The sequence below is a fragment of the Panthera onca genome, chromosome A2 (assembly GCF_046562875.1).
Source record: "Panthera onca isolate mPanOnc1 chromosome A2, mPanOnc1 haplotype 2, whole genome shotgun sequence".
Lineage (NCBI taxonomy): Eukaryota > Metazoa > Chordata > Mammalia > Carnivora > Felidae > Panthera > Panthera onca.
In genome coordinates this window covers 157,878,738-157,892,601 of record NC_138340.1, presented here as the reverse complement: position 1 = coordinate 157,892,601, position 13,864 = coordinate 157,878,738, and the positions used below count along the sequence as shown (strand labels likewise).

The 13,864-nt window shown below is 38.9% G+C and overlaps 1 protein-coding gene across 14 annotated transcripts in view; it reads left to right on the top strand.

The window, feature by feature from the left end:
* The window catches only part of TPK1 (thiamin pyrophosphokinase 1), a 350,382-nt gene that overhangs the window by 163,654 nt on the left and 172,864 nt on the right, over positions 1-13,864 (top strand). For 13 of the 14 annotated variants that reach the window (XM_078438252.2, XM_078438261.2, XM_078438281.2 and 10 more), the window contains one exon: positions 2,982-3,054. In XM_078438252.2, coding sequence (XP_078294378.1) covers positions 2,982-3,054 — 73 coding nt within the window. Of the gene's footprint in view, positions 1-5; positions 150-2,981; positions 3,055-13,864 lie in introns of those variants that run through there. The other variant, XM_078438298.2, reaches the window with a different exon arrangement.

Here is a 13,864-nt window from a genome sequence, read left to right as displayed (position 1 = left end):
GCCGAAGCACCATGGCAACCAGTGCCTCAGAAATGTGAGGGGGGCTTTTAATTGCTTGTGTCCAAAAGCACATTTCAGGAACTTTCAAAAACTACGGTATTCTGAGGAAAAGTTTACAATTACCGCAGTCATCTCAGCATGTATACCAGGTGTATTTTGGGCATGAGCCTTCTTAGAAATAAGAATCTTTGTTCATTTTTAAAGCATGCATGTTGTTGTAGAGAAAATTATATTAAAAGTTAATCAAAGTTCGTCATCCTTTATCAATGTAAGTTTGTTTTCCTGTTAATATTTTATATGAAAATATAAGTAAATCTGTATGATTGCTTTCCTTCATGATTCACAGTGTACAATAAAAAGAGATCTAATTGTCTTTAAAATTCTATATCCTAAGGGGAGAGAGATTCAGCTGCCTGTGTGTATCAGTTTTTATTTTTCATTTTTATTATTGTCAAAATCAATATGATATTTGGAAACTGGCAAATTGATTCTAGATATCTGAGGGACTAAAATTTGTAGAGCCATATAAGTCAGTCTTGTGGCTTGTAAACACTTTTCACAGTTTTGGAGGCTGGGAAGTCAAGGTCAAGGTTTAGCATATGATGAGATCTACTCCCTCGTTCATAGATGGTTGTCTTCTTACTGTGTCCTCATATGGCGGAAGGGACAAGAGAGCTGGGGTTTCTTGTACAAGGGCACTAATCCCATTCACATGGGCATCACCGTTCTGAGCGAATCACCTCCTAAAGTCCTCACTACCCTGTAGCATCATCGCATTAAGGGTTAAGACTTCAACATATACATTTCAGAGGTACACAAACATTCAGAACTTAGCAAGCACTTAAAACAATTTGTGACCTGTATGAGCTTTGTTGTATGGGTTATTGAATGTTGGCTGATGGAGGCATTTTAAAGAAAGTTTAAAAAATCAGTGAGTTTTTGCAACAGGAAAAACAATGAAGAAAGAGGAAATGGGCTATTTTTAGTCTTCGTATGGGTAGGGTGCAATGTATTTACCTAAATATGTCTAAAATGAAGTTGAAAGTAATGGATGTGGTGGCATACACGTTTTGAGGAGACCAGTTTACAGGAAAATGTTGAAACCAGGCAAGTGACTGAAAACTTAGGTACTTTCCAATTCTGCCTTATTCTGAAATAAACTATTGTCTTTTCTGTATGCTTGATGTTCAGTGAATATGGCTGGAATCATTTAATGTAATAGTTTTATTAAATACCCCAAATTTTAATAGTTAACCATCGTTGGTTAACAAGAACAAAAAGGAAACAAAACCCAGCACTTTATGCAGTACAGACCAGTGTGGTAGAACATTCTTACTGTTTGTTCTAGGAAGACCTGTAACTCTGAGAAGACTTAACACAGGTTAGTAAGATGAGGTTAGACCTAAGAAGTCATATTTCCAATTACGTTAAAACCTTGAAAAAAATTTGTATGAAAGAACAAGGTTAGTATTGGGTTTTTCATGTTCATCTTTATTAATTTTTAATTTTTTAATGTGTATTTATTTTTTAATGTGTATTTGTTTGCACACGAGCAGGAGACAGACACAGAATCCCTGAGCTGTCAGCACAGAGCCCAACACGGGGCTCAAACCCACAAACCATGAGATCATGACCTGAGGTGAAGTCGGATGCTTAGCCGACTGAGCCCCCCAGGCGCCTCTCAGCTTTATTCATTTTATCCTGAGGGCATACACAAGGTGTTCTGCGTCTAGTTTCGTTTTATCTCTGTCCCCAAAGCTCTAATTCTTACACCTTGGCCCTGCAGTGATGGCCAGGTCCATTGTCCTGTGCTTGTAGCTGCACACCACGGGTGAAAGAGGAGGAAATAGGATTTTCCCCCTCAATTTATTAAGTGGGTTGTGGCAGGTTACTTCCCCCTCTTGCAAGAGTCTCTGTGGAAATTTGATGACCCTGAATCCTAAGCCCCACCCCACTGGTATGTCAGTAAAATCTCTCCGGGAGCCTCTGTCTTGGCTTTTATGACTTAAAGATGTCTCCAAGTCCTGGGGCTTCAACTCTTTTGACATGTAATACTTAGCGAAATGAAACTTTAGTCTCCATTTAGCCAGAGATCTAGTCCATGATATAGCGACTTGGCCTTCTTGAAAAGACACACAAAAGTTTTATTATTCTTTTGAATCAGAACAGTTAGATAAATGTCGGCAGATCTAATTCTCATGGTGTGTGAAAAGAAGAATATATCTGTGGGATGAAAGTAAACATTCCCTTCTTTACATTATATATATTTTAGAGACTCAGGAGGCTAGGGCTTTTTGTTAGAGCACTGATAAATCCAAGGAAGCTTAATTTTTCCACACTGGGAAGAAATTCTACCAGGTCATGTGAATGTTTTATGTAAAGTAAACGATGGCAATGTATGTAGAGTGAGGTAGGCTTTCTGGATGAATTCTGAAAAAATGTAAATGGTAGAGAAGAGAAATAAGATACTCATGATGTAATTAAAAACTTTTACTTTGGGGAATTCTCTCCCTCTGTCTGGTAACTGACTTGTGTAGTATTTCAAACTTGTCTGGAAGCCTCCTGTTCCTAGAAATGTGTCAATAGGATATTTGGAAAATGTGTCTGAACTGATTCCGGCTCTAAAGGGAATGCCTAATCCTCTTCCTCATCAGTTTAAATTTGTTGAAGTTGTGGACTTGTGTGAGGGCACAATAATGTAAAAGTTTGTATATATGTAGAAAGTAATATATAAAGATGGAGTCGTGATGTTAGGGTTTTTGAACTGGGACTTTTTCAAACCAATAATCTTCTTTAATCTCTATTTTTTAAAGCAGGATAAATATTGACTGATAGTGTGACTAACTTGATGAATTATGTAGAGTTACTCTTAAACATACCATATAGAAACCAAGAGCTTAAGACATCCTATTGGTGTAGTTTTTCAAGGATAACCAAAAGTAGTCTTAATTAGTTGACTTACTTGGAACTCTTTCTTTCAGCTTTTTGCCTGAATTCATCAGTGGAGACTTTGATTCTATTAGGCCTGAAGTTAAAGAATATTATGCTGTTAAGGTAAACTATAAACTCTTTTTATATTTAAGATCTCTTATGATTGCTTTTCCTGTGTTCTTTCTGATGTCCTTGACGTATGCATAGGGGTTTACAAACTGGTTATTAAAAAAAAAATTATAGCAATTGTAATGCACATTTAAATAGAAATTTAGAAATGACAAGTGGAAACCCAGTCTTAGAAATTCTGTCACCATCAGATGATCGTGAATGCTTAGTCCTTTAAGCATATATATTTTAAATGAGTTTATCGTTTATGTAGGCTCATTTAATAATAGGCTCATTTAATGCTCTTGCCTACAACCTCATTAGTTAATAATATTTTTCACAAATCATTTTTAATTTCCTTTAATGAGTCCACTGTATTTAATTTAACCAATTCCCAATTTATTTATATTTAAGTTTGGAGTCCACTATATTTAATTTAACCAATTCCCAATTTATATATATTTAAGTTTTATCCATTTTTTTGCATTGTAAACTAATAAAAACATCCTTGCAAACTGAATTTTCATAAAAATGCATAATTACATGTCCCAGAATTTGAGAACCATAGTTTTTTCTGTAATATTTAGTTTTCTTGAAACTATTATTACTCTGTTCTCAATGAAACTATTCATTACAGCTTGAAATTAATAATGACATACAGCTTATTAACGTGTTTATGTTATCATTCCTATTGTGCAAATATTCCAGAGATCCTTGTCCCTTATAAATGATCTAATTGAAAATGAAAGAAGACACGTAGGAGTGTATTGCGGTAATTGATCATTTGAACTTTCGCTGGTTTTAGAGGACAATGCAGAGTTTTTAAAATAAAAATTATAGCCTCAGCAATTCTTGCCGCACACCGTTATCTGTGTGATTCTGAACTTGCATTAGCAAGTCCTACGTGTTCGTAAAAAAACAGCAGTTACCAACACAAAAATTTAAATTCTTTATGAGGCTTGGGGACGGATGAGATCAATTCAGAAAGAAGGGAGGAAACCTTTCATAGGAAGGAAAGAAATAGGGAGGGAGGGAAGGAAATAAGGGGAAAAAGAAAACACTTGATTGCAGATGGGGACACAGAGGTCGCCAGGTTATAATGCATTCGCCGTGGTGATAGGGAATTTCTGGGGCCGGCTGCGAATGCGGGTCTGTGCTTGTTCCCTCTGCCCACCAGCTGATCAGACTCTCTATCAGCAAATGAAGACTGTTCCCAAGTCAGCGTTTGATATTCATGCTCAATTACTTTAACATTGGCATCTTTCTGTTCATTCCCCAGTCTCACTTCTCATTAACTCCATACCTCACCCTCATTGGGATGGACAGCCCTCAGCCTTGCTTACAATGCAGAGTGTTATAAATTCATAGACGTTAATCGTATTTTTGGAAGCAGAAGAAACAGCAGGAGAGGCAGGGACAAACAGACTTAGAAACATGTTGATCTGGCCAGATGTGACTTTCCTCCTCCTCTCTAAAATGCTGCTGGCTTGCAACAACTGGAAATGTCCATCTGATGATTCCTATCCAGGATGGGGGAAGTAACAGGAAATAAGGGGAAGCCAGCCTCTTAATTTCTTACTGCAGTCAAGCATAAAGGAAAGTTTTGACTTATTACTATTTGATGAATTTCTCTTATATTTCCTACTTCAATCTTTTAACTTCAAAGCTAATTTATATGTGTTAAGATAACATTTTTAAAGTAAGCATAGCTCATTTTCTAATTCCTTCATTGCGTAGTTAACAAACTGGTTTAGTACAATCCAGTTTTTTCAAGTATATATGGGAACTCACTTCTGATCTGTTCCCAGAGGGTACCAGTGATGTCTTTTATGTAACTAATGTGCCCTGTACAACACATGGTGAGTGTTTAGCTACAGTGTTAATAATGATGCTAATGACAACAAGTTAATGCAGCGTCTCACGATTCTTATAAGCCATTATCTCCAATTTAAGCAGTATTGAAGCTGCTCTTTTACAAACAAAAGAAGGTTATCTCTGCTTTCAAATACACTCCTCCCACCCCACCTGATCTGGGTTTTCAGTGCAGCTGAAACTGGGGCTCTGGTAAAGAAAGTAAAAAAAGAAATTTAGAACTCTAAAGGTTTGTTAAAATTTTAAAGTGCGTTTTGTAGCCAACATTTACTCACACAATTTTCCCCCAGTAGATATGTCTTTGACTTATCGAAAAACCCAGCGTTACATGATTATATAAAACTTGAAATTGGTCTGCCTGCTTTATTTCTGAGAACCTAAAATACAAAGTACTTGATTTGTCAGCTTTTAAATAATATATCCCACATCTTGCCATCTTTATCAGTTGTCTGTTGTGGAATAAATTATCCTAACATTTAGCAGTTAAGAACAGCAAACTGTTTTTATCTCCCATACTTCCTCCAGGTGAGGAATATAATATGGAAGTCAGTTAACTTGGTGCTTCTGGCTCAAGGTTTCTCATGAGCTGGGATTTTCAGTCATCTCAAGGCTCCACTGGGGCTACAGAATTCTCTTTTAAGATTACTCATGGTTGTGGACTGGTCTCCTGGGCTATTATTTGTCACTGGTTCTTGATTGGAGGCATCAGTTCTTTGCCACTGGGCTGCTCACACCATGGCAAGGAGAAGGGAAGGACATACAAGACAGCCAGCCCAGGACAGAAGTAGCTATCTTTTTTATGACCGAACTTCAGCAGTGATTCACCATCTTACCATCTCTTCTGCCAGGTGCCGTTAGTCACACAGACCACCTCTGGTACAATGTGGGATCAGATTCCACAAGGTGGTCAACACCAGATGGCAGGAATCCTTGGTAGCCATCTTGGAGGCTGATTACCGCACCATCTTACTGACTTTGTTCTGACAAAGCCTGAGTGTTAGGCAGTGGCAAAGTTGTTTTCGTGATGTCATAATACATTCTTGGTCTTTATATATAAGAAGGAAGAAGAAGACTTAGCCTTTTAGAATTCGCTGTTTGATTCTTTACATGCATAACCTGCTTCAAGCAAAGTTACATTCAACAACCAAAACACTAGTCTTTATGTTCATAGCCCTTAATTATTTATTCCTTTGGGATTTAGACAAGTTGGGGGCAAGCTCTGGTCCATCACTTAATTCTATATGGCCCATAGGAATGCATAGGGTAGGCCTATCTTAATTTATTCCATAAAACTTTCCTTTTCAGATAGAGCTATAAAATCTTTGTGTTTCTCTGTGCTGGCTCAGTTCTTCCTTGCATGGTTCATGAATATTAGCTCAGATTGAGGAATGTCTCTTACAGATTTTCCCCTTGATATTTTTATGTTTATTTACTACTTTCTGACTCAGTCAGTGTGCCTTGACTGAAGGCTAGAATCACCTATTTCAACCTTCTTAATTATCCAGTCAGTCATGCCCACATTTATTTCAGTTTCTTGAGAACTTTTGAAGAAGCTGTTATCTCCTGTAACTCCCTAGACGCTTTGATTGACGTATAGTCTATGGTGTCTTCACTAGATATAGGAAGGGGGATTTTTAAGGATGCTTCCTTCATATCAGGAGATTAAAGAACTGGTTGCTGTATTTTAAATGCCTTAAAAAGCCAAAGAATAACAAGGTTTTTGCAGATATGTAGGTGTGTAGGATAGAAGTAAATATATGGTAAATATAATGATAAAATTGCACAATAATTAGGGGTGCCTAAATTATTAGGCTCAGTTGCTTAAGCATCTGACTTCGGCTCAGGTCGTGATCTCGCGGTTCGTGTGTTCGAGCCCCGCATCAAGTTCTGTGCTGACAGCTCAGAGCCTGGAGCCTGCTTCAGATTCTGTCTCCCTGTCTATGTCTCTGTCTCTGTCTCTGTCTCTCTCTCTCTGCCCCTCTCCTACTCACACGCTTGCTCTCTCTCAAAAATAAATAAACATTAAAAAAATTTAAATACAATAAAAAATTAAGCAATGTTATGTAGCTCAGTTTCCTGATGAAAAAACAGGCCCATAAAGTTTAAATGACTCAAAAGAAAATGGTAGAGCCAGTCAGAGGCAGCTCTTGGGTCAATATCCATGTTTTCTATAAAAAACTGGGATTCAGCTAATACTACTGGTTTTCAACACTCTGTATCTTTGGCCCGTTGGGCAAGTTGGTTGCACAAGGTGTTTAGTATCCATGGGAATGAATGCCAGTATCACCGTCAAAGTGGTAACAGTCAGTGTGTTCACATTTCTATCTTGTCACTCACTCCTACCCTCAACTCTGAGGTGGCAGTAGTTGGGCCAGACCAAGAATGACCAAACAAACTGATCAATTATTAAGTTACATAAAAGCCCCTAATAGGCCCTAGGATTGAGCCAAGATAGACCATTGAAGAACCAAATCGATTTGGTAATAGAAAATTAGCAAGGGCATGGGTAGCCTCTAAGTCTATGAATGTCTTCCTTTGTGCTACAGATGAGTATTTTGGCATTCCAGAAAGTGTGGCTATAAACAGAAGACCATGTTTCAGACCGTGTGGTGAAAATGACTCTAGTTGTAGTCAGGAATAGGACTCTAGATTCAAGTTCTGGTTTTATCTTCTCTGTTAATCCTTGCAAGTCCCGGAATAACACAATATGGTATCAAACAGTGATCAGAAACACACAACATCGTGTGGGTCTACTGGTAAAGCCACAGTAGAACTTGATTGAAAAGATACAATGAACCCTGGTGTAAATGATGAAATGAGACTAACAGGAAGGTTGAGTTGATGCTAAAACACCAATTTGCTATTACAGACATAACAAGATTATTCTAGGCTACCAGGCTATTATTCTAGACTATTCTGAATGTACCAGAACTGTAAATTCAGGAGCAGAGATAGAGATCCAGACATACGGTCTCCTTGGCTTTCATTATATCTTCCTCAGAACTGAGGAAAGTTTATTTTTTCAGCAAATAAATGAATTATTGAAGAATGTCTTGTATTCAATCAATTTTTTAATGTTTACTAATTTATTTTCAGAGAGATAGAGACAGCACAGGTAGGGAAGGGGGCAGAGAGAGTGAGAGTGAGAGGGAGAGAGAGAATCCCAAGCAGGCTCTATGCCACCAGCACAGAGACCGACATGGGGCTCAAACCCACAAGCTGTGAGATCATGACCTGAGCCAAAGCCAGATGCCTAACTGACTGAACCACCCAGGTGCCCCTAAATCACTGTTTTTGATGTTTTCCCACAGTCCTCTAACACCAGCATGGCCATATTCAAAGTTTTGAAGTCTACTCTTAAAAGACAAGGGTAGTATGTATAAACTTTTTAAACCTGTGCTCCTTTTGATAAATATATAAGAAATGTTACATATAATAGAAAATTGCTTATCATTTTACATCTCATCTTAATGGCTGTTACCTCAAATATTTCTGTTATATCTGGGGGGACCAGGAATTCGGGTTTGAATATAACTTTTTCCAGTCAGAATAGTAAGAAATTGACTTCTCATTGACCTTTGAATAGAATGTCTCATTTTTCATAAGTAGACTACCAATGTTAAGCAAGAAATGCTAGTGTAGTAATCCCAATTTAAAGATGAGGACATTGATTCTCAAGTAGTTGGGACAGCAGATACAGGTAAGTTTAGAACTCAGAGAAGTCGGCTGACTACCACCTAGTCTTGGCCACTAGTAGTGTGCAGTTTTAGTTTTTAGATGTTTACAAATAATAAAGTCATTATATTTTCTTGAACTAGCTATGCAAATTATGTTTTGAGTTGTTCACGTACACATATGGAAGTCTTCCTAAGGCATGTGAAATTAAGTCAGCCCTGACTTTCCCATAGACTTGTAATAATGAACAAATAATGTTATACACGTGGCAGTATTCTAAAAGTGCTAAAGAAGTATTTTAATATAAGGCCGTAGTATTTCGTTTTACTTTCTAGAGCTTTTTTTTTTTAGTAACTATTCTCAGTAATACTGCCTTTCAAAAGATACCAATCCATTTATTTCTGTAAGTGTACAATTTATGAACCTAGATTTAATCAATCAGAATAAAAATTATTGAAAATATCCTTTTCAGTTTGATAATTGCTTGGGTCCAGGTCTATTGAAATGTCACGGAATCTCCACAGATGTTTTTGATCTCCAGTTACAAACATCTTTATTGGGGCGCCTGGGTGGTTGAGTTGGTTAAGTGTCCAACTCTTGATTTCAGCTCATGTCATGATCTCACAGTTTGTGAGTTTGAGCCCTGAGTCAGGATCTTCACGGCGTGGACGCTGCTTGGAATTCTCACTCTGCTCTCTCTGCCCCTCCCCTGCGTGTGTGCTCTCTCTCCCCGCCCCACCCTTTCTCTCTCTCTCTCTTTCTCTCAAAATAAATAAACATTAAGAAAACAAAATAAAACAACCACATCTTTATTGATCTATGTAATTTCATAAATCTCACTATTTTCTCCTTGGAGCTGTATCTCTTTCCCACTTCTGCCCAGCCACGTGCCAACAACTTTTAGATGTGGTGAAATCAATTTAGAGATGGCAGACTGGACTGTTAGAAATTGTAAGCTGTTAGCAAGTTTGACTATTATGCCAGACAGAGGAAACTGTATAAATATATAAAGCTCAACTCCATTGACTGGTATATTTCTTTAAAAAAATAAAACAGGGGCGCCTGGGTGGCTCAGTCGGTTAAACGTCCGACTTCGACTCAGGTCACGATCTCGTGGTCCATGAGTTTGAGCCCCGCATCGGGCTCTGGGCTGATGGCTCGGAGCCTGGAGCCTGCTTCAGATTCTGTGTCTCCCTCTTTCTCTGCCCCTCCTCCATTCACACACACACACACACACACACACACACACACACTCCCTCTCTCTCTCTGTCTCTCAAAAATAAATATTAAAAAACTAAAAAAGAAATAAAAAACAAAATCAGCTTTTTAGGGCACCTGGGTGGCTCAGTCAGTTGAGTGTCCGACTTTGGCTCAGGTCATGATCTCACGGTTTGTGGGTTCCAGCCCCACGTCAGGCTCTGTGCTGACAGCTCGGAGCCTGGAGCCTGCTTTGGATTCTGTGTCTCCCTCTCTCTCTGCCCCTCCCCCATTCATGCTCTGTCTCTCTCTGTCTCAAAAATAAATAAACGTTAAAAAAAATTAAAAAATAAAAAATAAAACAAAAACCCTGAGTACAGTAAATTCTTAGGCTCCCCTTGAAGACTAATGAACATATGTTGAGGTAGAAAGGCTTTGTTAAGGGAACCATAGGCAGTTTCCATTGACAACTGAGTGACAGGTTCTTCACTTCATATTCTTAAAACCAGTGAGCTCATCCTTATTAGCATCTCACCGAGGGAACGATGAGACAGGCAGGGGACATTAAGTGAAACTGTCTCCAATCCACTTTAATTCTTAATGCTTTCCTCAATCATAGTCCCTTCAAATTGACGTTATTATAAATTGTCGACATTTTTCAAAGCCTGTTTTGTTTGGATTTGTTTAACATATTTAAGGCATTTATAACTGTTTAAAGAACTCCTAAGTGCCTCACAAATGACCTCACCCTGCCTGCCCGCCTGTGTTCTCCACGGCCTCTGGACTCGGTCTCCCTCCATTCATTCATGTGGTTCATGGGACGCCCCTGCTCCATCCCTTTCCCCTTCTGGGCTCCTTGCCCATAATATCTGTTGGGATTCCCTCCTTTGTACTTGTCTTGCTGAGCTTGATATAAATAATTTTGTCATAATTTTCCTCCTCAATCTCTGTTAGTACGTGATCTTCTGCAAACTGACGTCCGGGGGTGACTAATCCTGGTTCCCCGAGTAGGTGGTAGGCTCTCATTACAGTTGATATGAAGCAGTTATCCTGCTTTTAGAAGAGTACATGGGGCGCCTGGGTGGCTCAGTCGGTTGGGCGCCCGACTTCGGCTCAGGTCATGATCTCATGGTTTGTGAGTTCGAGCCCTGCGTCACGCTCTGTGCTGACAGCTCGGAGCGTGGAGCCTGCTTCGGATTCTGTGTCTCGCCCTTTCTCTGCCCCTCCCATGCTCTTGCTCTGTCTATGTCTCTCTATAATTAATAAACATTAAAAAAAATTTTAGAAGACAGCAACCTCTAGCACCACACAGCACTTAATACAAAAAAGATTGCCTTGATCAAATGGATTTGTGAAATTTGACATTCTGTGTGCCCCTTTTGAAAATTCACCACGGGCAATATCATTTTAAGGAAGTCTGCCAGAAATCTTAATTTTGTTTGCCTTCCTTTTTCTCAAATGAGTTTGACCACAGAACACTTACCCTTGACCTACCAACACCTAGTGCACGTTGGCTTCCAGCGAGACTAAAGTGTATTTGGCCATTTATAATCTTGTTTCATGTTTTCTCTACTTTTAAAAGTTGATGGGAAAAAATAATCAACCTGACTTTCAAAATAATAGTAAATGCCACCAATGATTTTAAAGTGCTTCCAATATGCCAAACATTTTATAGGTACTTGCAATTATAAATGCATTTATCTTTGCAGCAAACTTTATCAGGTCGGGACTCTTGGACACACTTTACAGATGACAGAAGCACAAAGAGATTATGCAACTTGCCCAAACATAAGCAGCTAAGAAATGGTTGAAGTGGGGTCCAACAGACATTCTGGCCCCAGAATCCAGTTTTCTAACCACTATGCTATAACACTCTAGGTGAAAGGGAGTTTTCTCAAAGCAAAGTGAGGTCATGTGCTGAGGAAGTTGTCTCTGTGGCATTTAATTTTCCTTTCTTGGTTTTACTTCATTCTATGTAATTGAGCAACAGTACCCAATTAGGCTACCTTCAGGCTGCCCGTCCTGCCCCCCTGTGTCCTTGCTTTTTGGGGCTGCTTGACAGAGAGCCCTGGTGAGGCTCATTCTTTCTTTAGCATGTACAGAGTGGTTGTGAAGTAACAGCACCCAGGCCAAGAGCAGATCTCTGGGTCTAGGTGCGTACAGGAATGTGATAAAAAAGAAGCTTATCCAAACATCCTAACTGAGGAAGTATCTCTCTAGCGCTTTGTTTTGGGGGTTTCCACGACCACCCCCCAAGTTGGGTGATTCACTAGGAGAACTGACTCACAGGACTTGTCGTGTAGTCCTACTCATGGCTGTGATTTTTTGATTGAAGCATAGTTGACATGTTATATTAATTCCCGGTGTACAACATAGTGATTGGACAATTGTATCATCAGGCGGAGATCACCATGATAAGTATAGTTACCATCTGTCACCATACAAAGTTATGATCGTATTATTGACTATCTTCCCTGTGCTGTAGTTTTCAGCCCCATGATTTATTTATTTCAATACTGGATACGTTTGTGGCTCTAATCCCCTTCACCTGTTCTGCCCATCTCCCTACCTTGTTGCCTCTGGCAACTACCAGTTTCTTCTCTGTATTGATGATTCTTTTTCTGGTTTTGTTCATTTGTTTTATAGATTCCACCTATAAGTGAAATCATGTGATACTTGTCTTGGACTTATTTCACTTGGCGTGATCCCCTCAATGTCCATCCGTGTTGTTGCAAATGGCAAGATTCCATTTGTTTTTATGGCTGAGTGACATTCTCTTGTATAAATATGCCACGTTTCTTTACCCATGCCTCCATCCGCGAACACTTACGTTGCTTCCATAACCTTGGCTGTTGTGAATAAAGTAGCAATTAACATAGGGGTGTTTATCTCTTTTCACATTAGTGTTTTTGTTTTCTTTGGATGCATACCTAGAAGTAGAATTACTGGAGTACATAGTAATTCTATTTCTAATTATTTGAGGAGCTTCCATACTATTTTCCGGAGAGGCTGCACCAATTTATATTCCCACTAATGGTGCAGGAGGGTTCCCTTTTCTCCACACCCTCACCAATGCTCGTTTTTCTTTTCTTTTTCTTTTTCTTTTTTTTTGATGATAGTCATGGCTGTGATTTATTAAAGTGAAACGATACAAAGTAGAATAAGCAAAGGGAAAAGGGGGACATGGGGACAAGGTCTAGAGAAAGCCAGTCACTAGTTCAAGAGTTCTTTCCCAGTGTAGTCACACAAGATGTGCTTAATCAAATTGTGACCCTACGTGTGAGGTATTGTCACCAGGGGAGCTCAAGGCCCCAAATTTTACTGGGCCACCAATATAGGGCACCTACACCCTCTGCACAGCCTGTGTCAAAATTCCAGACTCCCAGGAAGAAAACAAGCAGGAGCTCAGCATAAACCACATTGAGTAAGCAGGTTAGGCCCAGTGAGCCACTGCTAGCTTTAAAAAAATTGTTTTTTTCTTTTAAGTATAGGGAACTGTTTACCATTCAAGTTCTCAGATGTGAGCCAAGGGCCAACCTCGCGGGCAAACCTTTTTTAGGATAACAGTCTGAAGCCTGCTGTATTAACACTTTATGGCACTCTCTTCCAAAAGAACTCTAGCTCTGTCTTTAGGAAGAAAGCCATCATTTAAGACCCTATGCTGTTCTAAAAAAAACTTTTGACTTCCGTTAATGGAACTAGTGACTTTGTTGTTTGTAACGCTCTAGTTTTTATTCAATGCCATGTTGAAAGGAAAGGTTATTTTATAACAAACACCCAGGGCAGTGAAGATTGCACTAGATTAGAATGTCTCTTTATGTTTGGGATTGAATGGAGAATTGAGACAAGGTTAAATTGCATTTATTCTTTTCTTTTGTGCATGATCTAGAAAACCAGAAGGAGAACACTAAATTATATCAGGCAACCTGTTACTTAGGGTTTTTAAGAGTGTAACTATGTGACATTCTTGCTGAAGAAATCATTACTCATACGCTGTCATTTGAGGATAAAAAAAATCTTTTTTAGTTGAAAAGTGAAAAATGTTTTTAGAAGGTTGGTAAATGGAAGGAGCAATCTACCA